General features: G+C 43.9%; 1 protein-coding gene across 2 annotated transcripts in view; it reads right to left on the bottom strand.

Moving 5' to 3' along the window:
* Positions 1–416: 416 nt before the first annotated feature.
* RHBDL3 (rhomboid like 3) overlaps positions 417–22,633 on the bottom strand; it is a 72,039-nt gene continuing 49,822 nt past the window's right edge. The window contains exons 4-9 of one of the 2 annotated variants that reach the window (XM_076353828.1): positions 18,091–18,315; positions 17,227–17,375; positions 12,650–12,762; positions 9,843–9,943; positions 6,658–6,718; positions 417–5,929 (exon numbers count right to left, since the gene is read on the bottom strand). In XM_076353828.1, the coding sequence (XP_076209943.1) occupies positions 5,658–5,929; positions 6,658–6,718; positions 9,843–9,943; positions 12,650–12,762; positions 17,227–17,375; positions 18,091–18,315 (921 nt within the window). In that variant the 3' untranslated portion in view covers positions 417–5,657. The remainder of the gene's footprint in view (positions 5,930–6,657; positions 6,719–9,842; positions 9,944–12,649; positions 12,763–17,226; positions 17,376–18,090; positions 18,316–22,633) is intronic. The other variant, XM_076353829.1, reaches the window with a different exon arrangement.

Genomic DNA, 22,633 nt, shown 5'->3' with positions numbered 1-22,633 from the left:
AAAATTTTAAACAGTCTAATGTACTTGGTCGTCAACTTCCCCGCAGTTCTGAGGTCAGTACTGCACTAAAGTGTCAGTTGTCAAATGGTGGGACAAAAGCTGAATTCCAATACAAGTCCCAAGCCGGTTCTGCATCCTTGTTACATCTCATGGAGAAGCAAAGCAGCGGTTCACTCTCCCCTTTATGACAGACACTTTTAGAGAGACATAAAAAAAAGAGTTATCAATGTCATTATTAAAAGATTACATTGCAGAGCTCACACCCAATTGCTCTTTTGTTAGATACTGTGTTAACTGTAGACAAACTTATAAAACTGTCTTTGAAAGTTTTTTCTTGGTTGTTTTTTGGCATGTGATGTAGAACAGCTCAATTTTATTTAAGAAAAAAAAAACAAAACAGAAAACAAAAACCAAACACCAACAAAAAATTTAATGGATTCTGCACTCAAATAATATTGTTACAACAAAAATATACAGAATGTACACGATACAAAAATATTTGGAAACATACCATAGCCTCTTACCTTGCAAATATCATTTTGTTTTACTAGCCCTTAACGGGAAAGTATCATTTGTTCAGTATTTTAAGGCAGAAAATTACATTGTTTAGTGCTTTGTGTATAACACTTGGATGTGCTGTTAGCATTAGTAGCGTAAGCAAAAGAAAAGCTGCATAAATCTAGCTTTATTTGCAAACTAAACAGACACTGTGGGGGAGTCAGGAGACAGTCAGTGACTAACGTATCTATTAAACTCACTGGAAATTAAGGTACTTTTGCTACTTAAATCAGGCCTAGGGAATATTTTGTGCTCTGTGTTGTAAAGTACCCTGAAACATAAATTTCCTGTACTATTACTGGCATTTCAGAAATACCTCATTAGAAAGCTTTTTCCAATTAAAAGCCAATGATTAATGGTGACATCAAAAATACATTTACCTTTAAACAAGCTTGGTTTCTGTCTTATGTGTGATTCTTTCTTTATAGAGCTGCAAAATGCACTGTTTTCCTTTATAACCAGCTCTCAGCATCAGTGATTGCAGAAGGAATTTTTGAGGTGTATCACAGAGCACTGTAGAGCAGCCACTACTATGAAAGAAACAGAACAGCAGCAAAATTCAAAGAGGCTAAAACCCCAGAGGTGCTGGCCTTTGTTCTCCAGATCTCAGTTTGCCTCCAGAGGTTGCTGGTGTTGAACTGCATCCATATTCTCCAGTTCCACTTCAGGTAAAGCCAGTGGATGGGGTTTCCAAAGCAGTTGAGCTGAGCTTGAATCTACGTAAACAGATAGACTTTGAGCTCTTTACTCACTGAAGTATGTGTGAAAGTCCTACCTGCTATCCTGTGAGACTAAATATTGGCACAAAACAGCAGCTGTCTTGTGAGGTCAGCAGATAGCGATTATTTTAGTACCAGCTCTAAATGTGTCAGATTCCATCCTTCATACCCCAGTTCAAATTGATCTAATCTGATTTAAAACATACGGGCAGTACAATCCATCAGAAGGAGCAAGGTCTTGGGACACAGAATCCCTGAGCTTTATTTCTAGTCCAGCAACCTCAGACAACAATTTCTCTGGCCTCCCCCTTCCCCACTGATAAAATACTTCCTACTGCTAAAGGAGCAAGTAGTGAAGAATCACAATATGCCACATAAGTGCTAAGATTCCTCATCGACTGATGGGGAAAAAGTGACACGAGATGTTGTCTTAAGAACTCAGCAAAAGTAAATTCATCAGCATTTTTACGACTCCTCTACACTTCACTCAGAGATTGTTTCTGCTAACCTCCTCTCCCATCACTCCATTACAACCCTCCCCCTCCTCTTTCCTGTATTATTACTGATGTGTGCAAAATTAATCTCTCCCTGTCTCCAAGCATCTAAGAATAAAAGGTGCAATTTGCAAGCCCCGTGGACTTTAATCTACCTGGTTCTCCTCCTCCTTCTTCCTCCCCATGGCTGTCTGAGCCACTTCTCCCGCCTCTCCTGGGATGAGGGATCAGCAAGAGGCTTCGAGCCGGACCCCACCAGTGCTGTCACTGTGCTGCCGGCAGGTGCTCCTGGAGGAGCTGTACAACCAGCACCCCAGGCTCTCCCAGCCTGCATTACTACTCCCTATACCCATCCTCACCGGACCGGTGCTGCAATATACTTACTAAATGGGAAGTCCAGCACAGCAACGGCTTTTTTTTTTTTTTTCCCCAAGTGTTGTGTCCTCACTCAAGGACACAAGCGTAAAATAACTTCCTCTGACATGCACAGTTCAAATCTGTACACTGGTAACAGTCCTTGCCTTTTGCTCTAGCACTGCATGCCTGTAAAGTTCAGTAGATTCACATTTTATCCGACTGATGTAAAATCCTGGCAGCAGCTGAAATAAAACCAAAACAATCACCAAAACCAGTCCCTCTGTGGACGGCTCCTTCAGGAACACGTTGCTGACTGTGACAAGTTGGAACCACAAATGAGCAGGATGGAGAATACTACATCTCTGACATAAGCCAGCAGCTTCAAGGACATCTGGAGGTAAAAGAAAAGCCTGTTTGCTATTAGCTCTGTGGTGCTGCAACACTGTGGCACTCCTGGGTGCATTAGAAAACAATATAACTGGGTTTCCTGATACTCTGTAAAAACATAACAAGTTTTCACAGTATAATTTTAGTGATTTAAAAAAAAATTATAAAAGCTTAAGCACTTTGCGCTGCTCCTGACTCCATGAGCTGATAGATTCTTAGCAAACATGCTCTGTGTACAACCTGCTCTATGTATGGGGAGAGATTTCAGCTGTGATGAGCACAAATGTGAGAGGGTTTCATTTCTTCACCCACAATAAATCTAGTACTGCTTTAAAGTCTGGCCTTTCTGATCCCCAGGGTTGCTTGTAGACTTGCTCAGACAGGGCATGGGGACACAGAATGGACGTCAGAAAGATGAACAAGAGTTTAAAAGAACAAGTCATAAGCTCAACCTCAGAGCCGTTTTCGACCAGTTCATGTAAACTATGCTCATCTACGGATAAAGGACCAAAGAAGGGCACCAGGACACCTGGATTACTCTGTTCAGCTCCCTCCTACTCCTAAGCAGAGGCAAAGATATGTTGGCCAGGGTCAGGCTGATGAAGAAACAGGTGGCTCTTGAACTTGTAGCTTGCTGCTTCACCTCAGAGCACATCACTGGCAGGCACAGAAACCTTTCCTGGGGAGAAACTGGTGGGCATTAAGTAGTTTTCAGTTGAGAAACCAAAAATAAAAGTCAATTGGTGCATACTGTACTCTGGTAAATTATAAGCAAAATAATCTGGGTTTTGTTGCAATTGAAATTTTCTACCAATATTTTCAAAGTTTTCCTAAAACTTCCAGGGGAACTCCCATTTCTGCTCACCTCTGGTTTAAAGGCATCTGTAATCAGAAAGGTTTAGCTATAGGTGAGGAAAGGAATGTCCTCCTTGCGTGTTAACCATGCTTCTGTCAATATTCTCCTAGCTCCCCACTCTCCTGCTTGCCTGCTGCTCCCAGGGAGATGATCTCCACCACTACGAAACTCACAGCTCCTGACCTGAAACGATGCAGGCAAACTGTCAGGACTCCTTTGATCTGGACCCAAACTGCAGAGATAAAATGGCATGGGGAACCAATCCCCTTCTCCAAAACGAACAGAGCTCTGACCCTTATCCCTTCCTCTTGTTCCTTGATCTGAGGGCCCATGAGCAACGTACTAGCCATGCAGAACAACAAAGGTGCAGTTGCCCTCAGAGATCCCATTCCTGTGCACAAAGGTGGCAAAAATTGTTTCTTTTGCAGGTAAGGCTTCTTCCAGGCTGTAGAAACACTTATTTTCTCCCCCCTCCCTTTCCCCGAGGCAACAGGAGTTTTACTAGTGCATACTGTGGGAGCAGAACTTCACCCTTCCAGAGAGACTTTTCCCATAAGAGGCAAAGAAGGGGCAGCTGATAAGCACTTGTGAATGCCCCCTCTAGAAAGACAGACTCCTACTAGTTTGTGGTATCATCTGGCAGCAGCGATTACACAGCTGAGAGAATAAAGCCCACGATACAGAGACATTTTGCTACAGAGCAAACACAACTGCTACAGTGCCTGTGAGATGTGCTGTGCAAGGCTCTGGTGGCTGGTGACTGGGCACCAGAATGCAAATAGAAAAAAGGAAGAAAGGAGCTAGTCTAGAGAGACTCCTACGTCTGCTTTATCCAGACCATCAAATCAGGTGGGTAAAGGGGAGAGAAAAGGAGGGCATCCACATTCCTGGACTGTAGTTTGGCAGCTCTCTAAAGTGAGAAGCAAAATAACATAAGCACCTTACAGAGAAGTGTACCTATAAGCACTGCTTGTGCTACAGATGTTCCAGTCTGGTCCCCAGGTCCGTGCAGGCAGCTGTATGGACTGTGTTACAGACCAGTTACAGATTGCTAAAATCTGGGGTTGACCAACCTTAAAGAAAAAGGCATCATTACAACTAACTGTTGCTTGGAGCCCCTGAACGTCCATTGCCTCAGGAAGAGGCAGCCTCAAAATTTAGCAGTCACTTTAAAACCAGTTTTATCAGTTTCACAATGATCACTGTAACACCCTTTCCACTTCAGTGGGAAACCAGTGCTACATACAACCTGATTTATTCCACTGACTTCAGTGGACAGATTTGGCCCCAAATGGACTGTATGGCTGTGAAGGCTAAATAGTTCCCATCCTGCGCTGCTATAGGTGATCCTGGTCCCGGTTTTCTAGTAAGAACCTGCTGGAAGAGTTGAGATCCTTGCTAGGAGCTCCCTGCAGGCCAGGTGTTAGATCAACGTGGCCAGAAACAAAGTGAGGAGAAAACAGCACCTGATTGTCAGCTGATAAAAACACAATTGAACATTTGCCCTCCTTTTCTCCACCCCTCAAAAAAGAAACCCCAGTCACACACTCTAGCCACAGCAGGCTGGGGGAAAAAAAAATAATTAAAATCAAGTGAAACATGCACAGTAACAGTCACCTCTGGCTGGGTGTCCACAACACTCTAAGAGTTCCCAAGGTTTATAGTGCAATTTCATTTGACCTGTAGTTGAAGACCAGTCTCCATCACTTTGGGTGATCAAGTTCTGCTGATTCCTTTGAAAGATGCATAAGACAGGTTTCATTGTAGGCTAAAATACCTTAGGAACCATTCAAGTAATTAGACAGTAGCACTGGTATGGCTGAACAGTCAGATGTGTGCGTAGAAACCAAACGCAAGCTGCCTTGTGAGTACCATGCGAGTCTCTACTCAGTAAATGTCTGCTCTTTTTCCCTTTTAGTGTTCAGTAACATTGAGGAGATTTGTTCAACAACTGGCCATAATACCAGCACTGACCTGGAAAATACAAATATCTCATACAAAATATTGATGTGTGCTAACAAACCAAGTGATAAGTGCCCAGGTACAAGCTGCCCAATGGGAGCCCTGGCAGGGTCCAAGCCAGCCAGTATTACAGTACCTGCTAGATATGTGAACAAACTGATCAGCCCATTCTTTCATGAGATCTTTAAGCATCTCCTCCAGCACACACTTGTGTTCAAAAGAATTATCCTCCCCTACGTTAAATACAAAAATAGATCCTCCATCTTCATTCATTTAACATAGCTGACAGATGACTTCCGCTCTCCAGTTTTCTGTCCCATGTTTTCAAGGAGGGGGAGGTAGCTTTAGATCCAACAGGCTGTAGGCAAAAATGTTCCAGAAGATGGCAAACAAGACAAAAATGACATAAATAGAAAGGAAGATCCACCATAAAGTCTGATCTTGGAGTCTCTGCTCATAGTTCCTCAGGACAATGACACCAAGGGTGATTCCAACCACCACCCCTCCCAGGTGAGCCATGAAGCTGGGGTGTGGGCACGGTGGGTAAGCGGAGGGGTGGAATCGCAGCCACACGGCTCTTCCAAATTCAAAGCTCACTAGAACAAAGAAGGAAATAGAAATTAATTGCCTAGGTCTATCCCTTCTTAAGTCCATCTTGCAGGCAGCACTGCATCCCTGAAGAGACGGAGAGGGAGAAACTGCCCTGTATGGTGAGCATAGGGAAGCTGGGAAGCCATGGCTATGGAAGGGTTGCGGCGCACAGACATGAGGTCTCCCCAGTGGTTGGGAAGTGGTCTGGGTTTGTGGGAGTGTAGGCAGGTGGGGGAATATTCACCTTCCAAAACTTATACCAGAACCATAAAAAAAAAAAGTGAGTTAGACTTTGAAGACAATTGTCTGTGATGAATACACGGTCTAGTTTCCCTTATCGTGCCACCCTAGGGATATGGCTGGAAGATAATTCATTAATGTGTGTATAATGCTGTTGCCATCCCAGATAGGAACTGCTCTAGGAAACCTGAGAATTATAATTATGAAAGCATTGCTTGTTTGCAATTTTCAAAGATGAGACATTTAAGTCCCAGGTCTTCACAAGTGCCACAAGCTACAGATGCTGGCTAACAACAAATCCTCATTTACAAATGTTTGTGTTGAAAGCCAAAACCTGCATTTGAGAGTGATGTGGTTTCTGCTGCCAGAAGGTCCAGCTGCAAGTTCTACCAAAACTGCTGCAAAGTCAAAACTCTCTGAATCAGCATGAACTCTTATGACAGGGACAAACAAAACAGGATTGCATGTGTGCCAAGTATTGCATGATACTTACTACAGATCAAGGCAACAGCCATGCGCAGCAGTTTGAATTGGCACTTCATTCCTGACCAGTTCTGGAAAAGAGACAAGGAAAACAAAGCGATGCTGCATGCAAACCTGGAGGGATTTTGCATTCAGATCTGCACTGGAAGACCATCAAGGACGACCATCCCTTGAAACAAACCCCTTTGCCACCTGGCTGTGAACTCTCCACTCACCACACCAAAACAACAGTTCTGTCAATCCCAGAGAACATAAACATAAAGGATAAATTACAGACATGTCCAAGTTATGGACAGTCCGCAACTTCTTTGCCTGGCAGTCTTACTGACTTTCCTTGCCTGAGATCCAGCTGGTGCGGTGTGGTCCTTGGCTGGCCTTGCCATTCTCCATTCTTCAGACAGATTAATTTTTAACATATTAGTATGATGTTTCACCTTAAATTCTGACTTATGAAAATATTTGAATTTACATACCCTGCAAAACCCTGTTGTATTAGGCCACATCAAATAAAATTATGTTAAGTAGGACCTAGGATTCAACACAAGCATCATTCTGGTTAACATCACACAGCTCATCATGATTCACCTGGAAGCCCAACACTGTCACCTGTCAGGCAATTTCTCAGTGCATTCAAGCCCTGCTGCACTTTTCCAGTGCTACTGCCTGTACCTCAGGCTCCCTGAAATTCTGCAACTCAGATCTTCTGCAGAGCACACACAAAAAATAAAGACCTCAATTAAAGCATACCAAGGAAACAGTGCCGTAAGAAAGCCTGGATTTGGCCTCCTCTGTCTTCAGGCTTGGTCATTAATCAATATAGTGGAATAAGAATCTCTGAATGATAGTCAGAAATCCTGGGAGAAATGTTTAAATTCCTCCTTTTCCACTTGCACCAAATTTCCAAGCAGAAAAAGAGATCATGTTCTGGGGAACTGAGACGTATGACAACACTATTATTAAGCGACTAAATGAAATTTTGCCTGTTGAAAGCAGTATGAGATACCAAGCTAGCCAATAAAAGGCTAGCTGAGGAATTAAAAAAATGCTTCTAAACTCTTCAGCCTAACTTTAACGGCACCCAGTGACTTTTCAGCCTGCTGAAGAAATATTCTGCAAACATATTACACACATACACTGCAATACATAAATATTCAAGTTTTATGTGGGATCTGTCCATACATCACTTCTGTGACTGCAAAAATGCAGTCTCTACAAAATAAGTAACTAATTTTCTCTCTCCACTGAGACACCTAACCCAGTCAGAAGGCTCTAAACTCATGTTGATTAATACTGTGCTGCTTCCTTCAGTTTGCATTTCCACGTAGCTGTTTTGAATTCCTCCCCTCACTCTTTTCCTTAGGGTGACATGCTTTATTGCTTCCCCCTGTTGGTTATTTTATGTATTTAATCCCAAGAATATTTATTTTTACAAGCAGGAATGTTTTCATTTCCGTCGGTTACCAGGAGGCACAAGGGAACAGAAGATTCAAGAGACCCTCCCTGCAACAGTCCCTCCCCTTCCCAGCATGCTCAAAGCACCTGTGCAAGACTGTGCTTTACCAGCAAATGGCCAGCGTGTCTTTCAGCATGCAGGAGCATCACATCTAGATACTAAGTGAGCAGAGAGAGAACAGGGGGGGAAAAAAAGGCAAAAAAACTCCAATAGAATGGGAAAGGCAGTAAAAGTAATTTCAGATGAGAAAAGAGGGAGCAGGTAATAGAGAAATATAGATGCTAAGGTAGCAATTGCTAAATAGATTTGGAGGAGACCAACGAACAGTGAAGTGACAGGCCACTTTGCAATGTTTTAAGAAGTCTAGTAAGGCAATTGGTGAAGACTCTCCACACACCTCTGGCAGAGCCTCTTCCTCTAAAGCAAACCAAAATTTCCTCCAATGTCTGCCTCTGACCCTGTGAATCTCGGTGTGAAGAAACCCTGTGTCTGCATTACCACACTGTGAGATAGAGGAAACTCCCTCCTGCTGCTGTTGGCCCAGTAGCAGGGAACACAAATCATACTGAAAATACCTATATATAAGGAGGCATTTCGCCAGTAGAAACCCTGTGGTATAGGGGTAGCCCCTCTCCTCCATTCCCTATCTCTCTGCCAGACACTCAACTGTCCTAATTTGGCAACAGCCCGCAGCTCATTCACGCTCTGAAAAGCTTGAAGACAGCAAAGGAGACCTATTCTGCTCAGGAAACCACTCACTTCCCTGCTCCCAGCTGCTACAAAGGCTGCCTGGAGCAGCACTGTTGTGGGTTGCAGCCCGAGCCTGCTGACTTCACCGCATACAAGCATTAAATACAAGGTTTTCTTTTAGGCTTGACACAAGTACCACCACACACGCACATGTTTTCCAGCACCCATATAACAGACCTTCTGTCTCTAGTGCAGCCAACTCGCATTATCTTCCCACTCAGACCCCAGAGGAGGCCGCATTACCATCATTTTTATGGTTATTCTGCTCTGACATTGCTGGTACAGGACAGACATGCAGCCCTGTACCACCACACACAAATCCTAATCGCAGCAAAATCAGCTCTCTCAGCAAAGCCGGTTTTGCCCAGCGGTCAGCTTAGGAGTCACACAGGCAGATATGTTGGGCTTTGCCACCACCTAGCTGAGGACCTTGGATGAGCTCCTGTTTCCAGGTCTTAGAGGAACGACGATGCTGGTATTTACTGATCTTTGTGAAGTACTTCATTACGTGAAACGGCAAAAAGATGCATCACTAGTACGTCCAGGGTTCAGCTTCAGTCTGGGTTTTACAAATGGAGATAAGGGATATTCCACACACAAATCCACCAAATACTAAATTTCCTTAGGTACCCGCTAACATTACATGGCACATGCAGACAGAAACAAGTCTGCAACTTCTGCAGAGCCAGTCAGCTCCTCCTTTTCCAAACACTTGTCAGCCCCTGCAAGGAGAGCTGATAGCCTGGAGTACACTGATAAGTCTTGGATTACCACCATCTTTGGCTTCTCCTGGCAAGCTGCCAGTCATCAGGATACCAAGCCACCAACTGCAGTCTAACATTCCCATTCCAGGACCACACCACTGAGACAAGACTCTTAACTGGGGCAAGCTCTGAATGACCAACAGCTAGTTCAGGCCCTATTTCCAATCCCTTTGGGCCACCAGGCCTGGCTCACTTCTGAAGAGGTTAGACAGTCATTCTGGTACTCACCATGACTATATTTGCCAAGTGAGCTGAGACAAGAGCATACACGCCTCCAGAGGAACCCACCACAGGCGCAGTCATATCAGCTACTGACACTGCCAGGGACCCTGGAAGAAAGAACAAGGGTTTGTGACAATTGCCAGCCGAATAAACACACTCTCTCCTACCCTACATTGCTGCTACTGTCCGTTTTGTGCTAATTGCTGCAGGTCAGTAATATACAGATAAAGAGAAGCAGGGGTGGGAATCAATCGACTTGTGAAGCTAACTCAGTCCTGAGTACTGTCAAGACAGCGACTGATTGATTCTTTTGCACCTAACTTTAAAAGCAGCCAAGCAAGGCAGCAACGTATCTTCAAACCTATGCTGCAAAAAGGCACTTACACCCTGATTAAAATAAAAAGGAAGCAGGAAACAGACAAATGTCTGTGTCTTGTTCCTCACCCGAAGATAAAATAGAAGTAGCTCCCATGCTGGCAAGACAAATATTTGCATAGTGAGAAGGAACTGGGGACTTGTAACTTAGCACAGGCCTCTATCAAAGCACAGCCTGTTACTTATAAAACTTCAAAGTAAAACGAGCTAAAAATAACCTGGATGGAGGCAGTAAACACAAGATAGCAAAATGACAGGTCAATCACATAAAGGTACCACTAATAACAATACATCCAAACATAGACCCTGCTTCTTCTTATCCCAGTTGGAGGCTTGGATCTGCTCAAAGCTCCTTTCATTTAAATTACTCTTAAAGTTTGCAGAGAGAGAGAGAGACAAAGGCAGACTTGGTGTCACAAGGCAAGGATAATGAAGATCTTTGTGATGAGCAGGAATGGAGAAAAAACACAATGGCAAATCTTGAGAGAGTCCTCGGTAGTACAGAATCCAACAAATTTCTTTGCTAATTGCTCAGCTGATTCTGGGTCAAGAAAGTGCTGAGGTTCCACCAGCCAACTCTGCTGACAGCTCCCTCCTTCACTGTATGGCCCTGAGACTTCTCAGCTCCTTAAACACTGCCATTAAGGAAAAAGTTAATGAGAAGTTAAGAAAGGAGTAATGAGAACTTGCAGTTAAGTCCTTGGACACCGCACTGAGCATTACCTTCGGTCTCTCAATCCCAGTCTCAACATGTCTTCTTAGTAAAGCCAGAGAAAAAACCATAAAAGTAGAGAGTGGCTGTTGTGGCCCGTGTCTACATTTTACTGCTTATTCCTGATTGTTTAGGAGCTGTGTTATCTTTATATTGCCAGATCCTCAGCATAAGTATGCCTCTTTCTTTCTCTCCTGGCACATGTCAAAGAATAAAGCATGTTTAATAATTGGCTAACAACTCAAACAAGTAAGGGTATCATAGGATGCTTTCTGCGTGGGACTGTCCAGTTACATTTGTAGTTCCACCCTGCACTAAGAAGGGAAGTTTTCCCTTTCCATTTGGCACTTTCTTCCACAATTTATAGGTCATAAGGTGTGAGAGGCAAGTCTATGAGGATGTGGCAGCTTGTCTGAGAAAAAAATGGGATCATTTGTGTAGCAGAAATGAACCAATAATGCTAGATGGGCTAGTGAGCCTCACTCAGGCACTGGCTACAAGCCTCCAGAGCTCTGGGTGTTCAGCCCAGCCCAACACCCAATAAAACCTGCCTCTGGCCCTGCGGACCCTGCCAGCAAGTCTTTGGCCACAGGAATCAGAGGCAGCCGGCAACTCGCAGTGCTCGCCTGGGCTCAACTGCAGCAGATTCTATGCTAACTTGCTTCGCTTACCTGGCACAGATGTGCTATGTGTATTTACACATATATAAATGAAGCCCCAGGGTTTGGTACACAGGTCTATGTAGAAAAGCTTATGTCTGGAAAGTTGCAGATTGGAGACCACTTTAGTGCTTATTAAAATAACAGGCAAGGGACAGTGGAGCTGGTCTACTGACTCCTTTCTCTGCATTAAATAGCGTGGTGTTTGTACCATGCCTAGTCCTTTGTCCTAGTCCAATTCTTCTTTCCACAGTCTCTCTCCTGGAATGTAGGATTTATTAGTACCCAATGCAGCCCATTTTACAAAGGCTTTATCTGCTCATTATGGAAAAAATAAAATTATGTAGCTGGAAAAAAAAAAATCACCATAAATCTTGAACTAAGGCAGTCAATTGTTGTCTGAGTTCCACTGTGAAGCCCTTGGCTGTTCTCACACTCTCCTCCTGTTTTAATGAGATGTTGATCTATTGTCAGCTAACTTCCATCACCTCCAAACTGCTGGAAATGCCAAATGTAAACAAAAGCAATACAGCACAACTAAAAATCAATCAAACCCCATGGCTTCATGACTAAATGAATTTCCAGATTCGTGTGCACTGCTCACAACCTACAACTGAATACTTCTTGCTTACTCAAGCTGTAGAAAGCAGACAGCACAGGACAAATGGAGGAAGAACTGGCACAGGACCTGGAAAAAAAAAAAGACTCTTCATGCAGGGATGCCTGTGATTACACCTTTCTTCTAGGTCTCTGCGGGACACGAGGAAAGGAACAGCATGACCTCCACACGCAGGAAGACCATCTAAAGCAAGGCTATTTTAAAGAAACAGGTTGTTGGTGCTTTTTTAGCAGGTGTCCTAAACACAGAGCCTATGGCTAGTTAGAAACAGATGTCAAGTTGTAGCATATTTCCCATTTCCAGCCTCCAAAAGAATTTCAATGCACAGAAGATCAGTGACTGCTCTTCTCCTGCACCCAAATGCCACAAAACATTTATCCTACACAAAAGTCAGCACAGACCATTTTCAGATGCTTCTCTATCTGGGGCATCCAGAGGTGTCACCTACCTGCCACAACTCCAGCAACGTACACAAAACTGATCCTCGCAGCTCCATGCACCATTTCCAGGGGAACCCCAACCAAGAGCTGAAGGACAACATTGAGTCCAAGGTGTTCTATCCTGCGGCAAGGAAAAACAACAGTTGTCCTCTTTTCTAACTCTGTCTCCCTTCTCTACCCTTGAGACAGAGATATCTTGGAAAGGAAATCAAGTAGCACCTGTTTCACGAACATAGATTGTAACACTGGGAAAAACAATGGTTCCTGAAAAAATCAGACGGAGAGCTGCAATGTTTGTTCCCTCCTTGCTGCTCATTATCTTTTTCATATCCACCCAGGTCCTTTCAGCCAAAGACCTCATAGCATGTTTGGCTCTTAGTGAGACTTTTTTTTTTTTGTTTGAAGAAGTTAAATGACTTGTCCAAAAAAGCAGCAAGATGGCAGCAGAGCCTGGAACAGAAGCCAGAAACTTGACCTGCTTCTCTCTTCTCCCTCCTAATGATACAGCCTTTCCCTGCATATATTACACTGCCATGATGAGGAGTGGATATTAAGTCAAAAGCAAGGTAAGCCTAGCAGTCCCAAGACAGTTGCCGTTTTCTTGTGACACATAATGCTGCTTTATTGTTTGTGCTGTCTGACCCTCACCCTTTTCTGCTGTGCCTACTTCAATATGATCATGGTCAGAACGGGAAGCAGAGGGCATTTTCATCTCTGGTTAGGTGCCCAGTGAGACACAAGGTATATTCACTGAAGCCCTCTGTTCACCTACCCTTGTTCCCTTTACAGTCAATAGCAAAACTCCTGCTGAACATGATGGGAAAAGCTCGGTTGAGACTAGTCTTTCAGAAAACCCCACTGCGCACATCAGGACGTGCAGGACCACTTGCAGCCTAGAGGTAGAGAGTGTGACAGCTAAGATGTGCATATTTGATAAAGACTCCAGTGCAGCAGTTTTCTCCTGTGCTGAATCAATAGTTTCAAAGCAAGTTATTTGTTGTTCTAATCAATAGTACTTAACAAAGCTGTCTTGCTACTTTTCAAAGCTCTATACAGATATTTATGCATGCCTTTGCCATCTGCAGGATCTTCCAGTGATGTAACAACAGCACCAAGCCCCTGAACAGGGTCCTTCTCAACCGCACAGCACACTGTGCTAGTGTTTGAGATTTACCCTGGGCTCACAGGGCTGTGACCTTGCTGAATGGCCACATCACACTGGACCCAGGGATATAGTGCTTTCTGTATGAAGAGTGCCCAAATCTGCTTACAAAGTAGGTGGACGTTAATGACACAGTGGTACACTTAACACAGAAGGCTAGCATCTTTTGGGGGAAAGAGTGCAAAATAGCTAATGCATTGAAAATCTACATCCTATTTTATACAAGAAAAGGACTGCTCACAGACAGCCACTAGCAATCTTTGGTTTAAGTTACATGCATTTTTCACTGTTTTGGTCTTTCTTCATGTTACCATAGCAATTTCCCATATACATCAGAGAAAAATGCTGATGGTGAGATGCAGTAATGACAGAACAGTCTCATAAACAAGAATTTAAAGTTGGACCGGAAAAAACTGCTAGAAATGATGCTGCAGGAAACAGTCCTTTCCGGATATCTTAATAGGTTTGTTTCCAATGAATTTCTCTCCAAGGATAAATTTCTCTCCTGCACGAGACACTCAGCACTGCAATTTGTCATCATGGGAAACTGCTGCATGTAACTGAGTGTTTTTATTACCTTGCTCAAGACTTTTGAAGCCACTGGGCATGGGCATATTCTGACACCCATTCTGATCCTGCATGTTCACAGAACTTAGGAACTAAATTAGGAACAACCAGCAAAGGTCAAACTGAGATCGCAGAAAAGAGTCAAAGCATCCAAGTGCCCTTTTACAGAGGGGAGGGAAGAAGCTTTGGCTGGCACACAGTCAGCGTCATGAGGCGGCACCTGATATTTTCACACAAAGCACTGGGTCTTATTTTTCAAAGGAATCTTTTGTAAGAGCTCGGCAAAGTTTATCATAGACTCTAAAGTGACTGCCCTGATTCACAGCTGTTCTTAAAAGACTTTCCAGGAGCAATCCCGTTCGCTTCTCCTCCCCATCATGCTAAGAGCTTTGAAGGCTCCACAGTCAATAAGCACCCATAAAATATAATTAGCCTTTGCCAGTGCTGAATGCGTCATTCTTGAAATGACAATTTCATTGATTTATTAAAGACTTTCTCCTTCCCCGGGACCAAACAAATGGGACTGAGCATCAATGCAAGTCATTTGTTATGGCAGTGTTACAAATGCGTGGGCCCCAGATAATCAACGTCTGCTTTCCATGAAAGCAGAAGGGCAGAATTTACAACTTTGCCTGCCTTTTCAGCCCTTGACAAAGCTCCCTCCATCAGGACCAACACACAGCCCGTGCATTTTTGGAATCTTTCTAGAGGCACAGCCAGCCAAGCCTTAGCAACTGCTGTCTTCTCTGACACCTTCAGGCTGTCACTTGCTCTTCAAAAAAACAAGCTGAGTGCACTAAATTAAGGAGCAGTCCACATTACCATTTTAAAGTCTCAGCTGGAAGCAGGATAACAATAGACCCCATGGCATTGTGTTAGCCTCTCATTTGAAAACGAAAGGAGAATGATGGGCTTCCACTAACAAACGTTATTACCTTTCCAAGATTTATCTGTTCTCCCAATATGAAAGGAGCTTAACAGACAGAAGTTAGCAATAAATGAACATTTATCCTAACTCCAGATACTGCAGATAAATCATGGGTTTTATTGTTCCAGCAGGACTCTCCATTGTTTTGAAGGCTACGTAGCTAAAGAACTTGGAATCCATCACAAAAACAATGTGTCTCCTGCACACCACCTTCCCCACTCTTCATCTCTGAGCCAGCCACAGATGTGAAATAATCCTGAGATATTTTTCAGCCAATAAGCGTGAAGAATGCCAAAGCACTGCCAGCTACAGGACCTTGCACAGGTTAGGAAAGCATGCCACAGGTGATACTGGAAGACATTTAAATGCTGCAAAAATTGTCCTTGTGCAGGTGCTTCTCTTCAAATGTATCCCAAAGCAATCTGCAGTTACATAAGTGATATAGTAGAACACCACCACCACCAGAAGAAAACCCAGATACAAATTAGCCAACAGTAGTTAAAAATGAAGTGTTTCTTCCTTTTACAAGCCCAGTTTTCCCCACATCCTCAGCGATGGAAACTTCCAATTCTCATTTTACATAACCAGCCTCATATCTAAGCCAAATAGTCTCCACTTGCAGGTTGAAACTGGTATACAATGGACTTTTTGGAGGGATTTAGCATGCGGAGTACAGATGTTGCCACGTTCAGAAGTTTCATCTATAAATTTTTTCCTACTCTCCCCTTGGGTGGAGTCTGTTCTGTCCTATGATTTTTATCCAGAGATCTGGGGCACATCTTGTGCTCAAGGGCAATTACACACTGAGGCAGTTATTCCATAAATAAGAAAAGAGACATAAGCACGTCTTCCATCAGAGACATGGAAAAAGGAAAAGATCAGCTTGATCTTCCTGGCCTTTCACAGGAGAACATTGACTGATGGGAATATAGGCTTTCTATTTAAGAACAAAGGGTCTTTATCCAGTTTCAAACTATAAACTACTGCTAAAAAGCTTGTTGCTGTGATTTTTCAATGACAGAATTAAAGAAAATTGCAATTATCTGCCAGGAATGTGTGAAGATAACGATCTGAGAAACTACTCAGAGGTGGTAGAGTGTTTTGTACAGGGATGAACTTTCCTGTGACACTCACTCATTACCATGGCATCACAAACATCACACAATTAAGTCTCTGAATCTTGGGAGGACTAGCACAGTCGAGAAGCACAGAGTTAGAATCCCCACGCCTTATATTCTCTTCCCAAGTCTGCTACATACCTCCCATAGGATGAAGGAGGATTCATTTTACTGTGCACCTTCATTTTGCATTTTGCGTTAGATGGACCATTCTCTGTCCATCTGGTCAGACGAGATTGTCAACTCTTCAGGAACACTGGTGTTTGTACAGTGCGTACAAAATGGGAGTTCAATCTTGACTCGGGCTTCTAGGCATTATCTCAGTCCCTACAGAAGGGACAACATTACTAAGTGATGACATACCACAGGCACAGGGAATTTAATTGACTTTTCCAACCTCAACTAGGAAATCTAGCAAGAATACACCATGTAGTTTTTAAATACCAGTCCACCATCTTTGCAGACTTGTTCTACCACTTGCACAGCTCCTCTAGAGGGACACTGGGCTTCGAACTGGTGAGTTTTAGGAAGCACACACTGGGAAGTGCACAATAAGAGGGAGGTGTGGTCCCAGCACCGCTGGGGAGAAGAGCAGCATCTGTTAAGTTCCTTATGTTGCCTCCTCCCTTCAGAGAGCTGCGAAGGTTTGCGCCTCATTGCCCAACACTCCACAACAGCTTCAGATTTTTATATGCAATTTATAATTGATTTTTAAAAATTTATTTCTGAGCCGATTCTGTCAATTCCTCCTCCTCCCTCTCTCAGGGGAACCTGAACTGTAGGCAACCTCCACAGTTTGTAAGTACTCACCCTGCATGCATGAATATGTAGGTTAGGTACCTCCAAGCCTGAGCACGGAGCTGAGGATGGTAAAGTAATGTGTTCTTCAGGTATAAGGGGTGGGTGACTTGCAGCACAAATCTGTCTAATACCACTCCGTTGTAAAGAAAAAAGGCAACCTAGAAGAGCAGGGAGATTCCTTGGTTAGCGAATGCCTTCTCTCACTGAAAAGCACTTTGTAGCTCAAAATCATGGCGAAGAAAGTCAAATATACAATAATTTTTCTCCCATTTGACAGCTTCACACAGCAGGAGTTCCCTGTTTTGAGGAACCTGCAACACATTGGTATAACTATACATGGCTTTCTGTAACACACCAGCCACTGAGTCAGAGGAACTCAGCACCCTACTGATCAGTGCCATATTATATATCCTTCTCTGTGCTTATTCCAGTACCTCACTCAGCAACTGTGCAAAGATCTCATATGGGCAACAGATGAGCAGGTCAGAAGATTTAATCCAGTTTCTCTTCCCTCCTTTTTCTCTCCATTCCCAGAACAGATGTAACCGTATAGGAATTTTCCTTCTAATTCCATTATTTGAATTACCAGTTTCCCTAGAACTGTCCAGATTTGCACTCCTCAAAAAGTTTTGCTATAATTTCCCAAATTCTGTAGTTTCATATACAAACTGTTTCAATGACTAATAACCATGCTTGCACACAGATAGGATCACAGTCTACACTTACACATACAGGTAAGCCAAAATGGCTATCAGCTTCGTGCTTGCCCTTGTCTGGGTCTAAATGAGTCCCACTCTAGCCCTTGATCATGTCCCAGCAAAGCCTTTGGCAGTGTGGTGTGGGTTCCCAGAGAGAGGGAATTAAGGTACTTGCCTCTACAAGAGTGATGGTAATCATGAACCAGGGTGGAGGGCAGCAGGTATAGCTGTCGTAGTACCACTTGCGGTCTATCTCTCGTGGAAGGGTCTCATATGCAACATGCCGGATCAGCCTCTGCGAAAGGCTCAGCCCCGTTTCCTCCAGCAGTGCCTTGCTGCACAGCCTCCTGTTCCCCTGAAGGATGGCTTGGCGGAAACTATTCGACCTTTTGTTGCTCATCTGGGTAAAAAGAAAAGGAAGAAACCATGAGGACAAAGCAAGGCCTGGCACAACCATCTGGGGAGATTAGTGCCAGCTTGGCAGCATCAGATCCAGGCAGGCAGGAGAACCAACACCAGGCTGGAGCTTTAGAAACCACGTTTCAGGATGATCACGGGGTGACCTATATGGGGTGCGAGGAAAACCAGCGTCTGCTATTATGATGCCAATAAATGAGGTCAGGGCAGAACACTGGCAAGGCAGAGCAGAGGCTGCTGATGCACCTGGCTGAGCTCTCTGGCCCATTCTCCAGCCCTCTATCCACTGTCTTCACCATTGATTATCACGGTCCACATTCTTGTGTCCTCCTTCCCTCAGCTCCCCCCGCTCCATCACACTTCCCTGCACTTGCCATCTCTTGGGGCAGAAAATTTATTGAATGTAGCAGCAGGTACATTCACAGCATCTAACCCTTGTGTTCTGGTCCTTGTTAGCAGGAGTTAGCTCTGGGCAAAGAAAATTATCCCTTTGTGCAAAACAAAACTGCACAAGCAACAAAACTACAAACTAAACTAGTGTACAGGCTATCTTAGCTGCTGTAAACTTCCAAGAGGAAAGGATTTCTTCTTCTAAAACAGATATCCTCAGAGGGGGAGGTTTTGAGATGGTGCAGGCTTTGGAGGATACAGCTAATTTTTATATGCATTATCATCTTACATGCACAGAATTAGCTATCTATCTTTTTGAGCACACACTCTCCCAATTTGGATGCATAATTAAAGCAATTGTGTTTGCAAATTAGGCAGATGGAATTTTATGCCTAGTCTGCTTGGTGGGGGGGGGGAACAGGTCTGAAAGAGCTTGCTCCAAGATTTGGATAATTGCTAATTAGCCCTGATGTCAAACAAATCTGCTGCATTAGAGTCACTATCTGTACTGGCTGAATCTTTGGCAGGAAGGCTTAAAAGGCTAACTATGCATAAAGACCACTGTAGGGGGACCTTTTACAGTAAAAGGCAGCAAAGTGAATATGACAGACTGGTCTTTCTTCTGAGAGAACTGCTAGCTGATCTCAGAAACCACCAGCATCTTCAGTCTCCCAGAACCAAATAAGAGATGACGTTCAACAGCGCTGGCTTCCAGTTGTCTTGGATCACGCTGGTTTTGGCTAATATCCCAAAGAAAGCAAAGCCCAGAGCTTGTGCTCTCAGTGCCCAGGCTGCCGGGTAATTGTTCCAAGCTGGACCAAGCTGCTTAAAACACAGTAATCATTGCAGGGAGCCACCTCCTGTTAATCACTGGAGGAAGGCGAAGGGGCCATCTGAGGTGATGGCACTGCAACCCATTCTCCCAGCAGCTGCCCATCCCTCCTCAGCCTTCCGTTTGCAGCCTGTCCCTCCAATGTAGAAATTCATCGACGTGAGCAACATTGACAGGCAACTGATCTATTTCAAGTTTTTTAAATCTGGGGAAAAAATTTGTTGTTGTTGTTCATTTTGAGTTGTTTTAGTGAGAAAAAAGTTTACCCTAAAAACTCTTTCTCCTTTCTTTCGCTCATTCATACATAAAACACTTGTAAAAGAACACTCCTGGCAAAAGAAGCAGAAAAGGCAAAGAAGAAAAAAAAAAAATCCGTCCACAAAAATCTTTCTTCTGGTCTTCTCAAGTCTATCATCCAAAAGCTTTTATCTAAAACTAGGGAAGATGAGGGGAAAAAAATTCTTGGTGATCTTCTGTTGCATTAAGAAAGCCCACTCATATTGAAAGACAGTATTTTCATAGAGAAACATCCACCAGGTGTAAGGCTTTCCTTAGCATTTGTGAGACGCTTTTTGGTAGGTGACAGACATACCTCTGTTTCAAAAGGTACCTTTAGCCACTTAATGACCTCACTGTGTCCACAGAAGAAAACTTCGCTCCGGGTTAGTTCTGAGCAGCCTGTCAGAGATGTACTGTGCATGCTCCCTCGCAGAGTTCGTCCTGTTCTCTCTGGCTTTGCTCCTCTTGTGGACGAGAATAAATTCAGACTGAAACTATGAATTTGCCTGCTACAGATGAAGATACTGGACAGTTGTCTGAAGCTGCTGATATGCTTATTCTAACTACAGTGGTACGTGTGATTTTCCTGCCTACTGCAAAACTACTGTCAGCGCTTTTCCCTGCTGCAGCACTTCTGTGGAAAATATGTTTCCAGAGTCAACCAAAGAAAATCATCATTGCAGTTCAGCATCAAGAAGTGCTGACCACCCTCAGCAGATGATGACCTCATCACTGCAGAGACTGGTGAAAGAGAGGGGCAGGAAACTCCAAAGGCTGCCGACGTTCGTGTCTGTGCTAGGCTCGTAACAGAAATTTCCTTGCATTTCTTCAGCAGAGGATCCTAACACAGGCACCGCTGAACCCATCCGTTATTGCTGAGCATGGCAAAAAGGGACTTGCTTAGTTCAATCGCCTGAATTCAGCACAGCCCCATCAGTCCAGTGTCCTGCTCTGCATTACTGCTAATGCTGCCCAAAGAGCTCAAATAACAGCAAGGGCAGTGCAAATTCATCAGCATGATGTTTCTGAAGGTGTTCCTCAACATACTAAAAACAAAACAGAAGGGAAGGGTCTTCTTAGTTTTGTTAAAAGCAAGATATTGCACTATCACTGTGGAAGTTGCACCTCAGATGAACAAAGCCTCTGGCTCTTCTGGGGAGGTGGGAAGCTGGACCTCACAACACTAAGTGACTTGCCCAAGGCCATACGCTAAAGTTAGAAGAATCAAGGCTGCAGGACTTCTCTGATCACTAGGCTGCACTGCTTTCAAGCCCTTTTGTTCAGCAGAAAGCTCTACCTTCCTCCTCCAAGAGAGGAAAATAAACCACAGGACCTTCCACACCCCATATAGAAACTAAAATGGAAGCTCATGACAATGTGATTTCCTCCAAGGAATGATGAAAGACAGTTGTAGCTTTGTTCTCTCAATTACCTGTTCTCACACCCCATTATTTTTACAAGGTGTTCCATATTGGTTGTTTCTGGCCACATCTGGATGATAAAATGCCAAGAATTATTTAAACTGGTAATGATAGGAAAGCAGTGAATGTTGATATTACAAGAGCAAGGGAAGCCCTTGGGCAAAATGCTGATAGCTCTCTGGGGAGCACATGTGACTGCTGCAGAAAGACCTTGTATGCCTCAACACACACAACAAGGTTATTCTGATACGCTATGAGGCACTGCCCATTGGTAGCCTCTGAACAACAGGTATGGATGTATCACATCAACTGCACTTGTAAGTAGCAAGCACAGCCTCTCCCTCCTAGTTGATTTTTGGTAGACCTTCCCAGATACCATGAGATAGGCACAGAAAAACATATAAATGGATTAAGAGTTTCAAGGGTTTGTCAATACAAACAAAAGGAAATGCATGAGAAATCATTTATGGCTAACTCAGATATGAGGTCATGGGATCAAAGTGTTCAGAGATGGAAAATACCTTTGAAGTCAACTACTTACGTGGCTGGAATTCTGTCCCAGGATAGAGGGTCTACTGGGTATTAAAATTCATCAGCTCTTAGCAAAGAGGCAACAAGAAAACTGCCTGCAAACTAAATGGAGCAGGTCGTGAACTGTGGCAGTCTCGCAGAACATATGGAGATACCCAGCACCAAGCGTATTCTTCACAGATTGCAACACACCAGCAGACTGCTTGGAAGGAACGTGACTGGCAAGGAGCAAGATACTCCCTGCACCAACGACAGTAGGTGCTGTGTCAGTGGGAGCCAGATTTCAATTTACCCAGAAAATTGAAAGCCTTTGGTATCCGTAATTACAACTCTAGCTCTTCAGAGCTCTTAGCACCGACTAAACCTCCTGCCACCTCAGGCAGGGACAAAAATATTTGTCAGGCCTCCTTTAGAGCAGAGGATATAGAAAGAAGGTCCAGGTTCCCTCTAAATGCTGTAGCCTTGGCATGGTTTTATACCCAGATGAGGCAGGGACACACAGTGTCAGGAGCATACCACACGTGCTGAAAAGCCCCCACAATCCACTAAGATGTGGATGACTGGATGTACTGAGCACCTGTTAAAATTAGGCCTCTCAGTAAGATGACATCCTGCTGGTCCCCTACCTGCAATCATTGCCCATCACACTAATGAGGAAATGATCTCCAAAGAGGCAGCACAGCTGACTGCCAGGGCTCAAGCAAACGCAACAGTCCTGGGCCTACTCACATAACCCCACAGGCCTTTGGATCACGCTGTTCATCTCAAGCTAGGAGGTCATGGGCACAAGGAGAGACAGGATTAAGTCACTACTGTTGCTCTCACCAACCCTTGATGAGAAGCCTATT

Source organism: Aptenodytes patagonicus, chromosome 16 (assembly GCF_965638725.1).
Source record: "Aptenodytes patagonicus chromosome 16, bAptPat1.pri.cur, whole genome shotgun sequence".
NCBI lineage: Eukaryota > Metazoa > Chordata > Aves > Sphenisciformes > Spheniscidae > Aptenodytes > Aptenodytes patagonicus.
The sequence above is the reverse complement of the archived record's forward strand: the minus strand, read 5'-3'. Positions and strand labels throughout refer to the sequence as shown.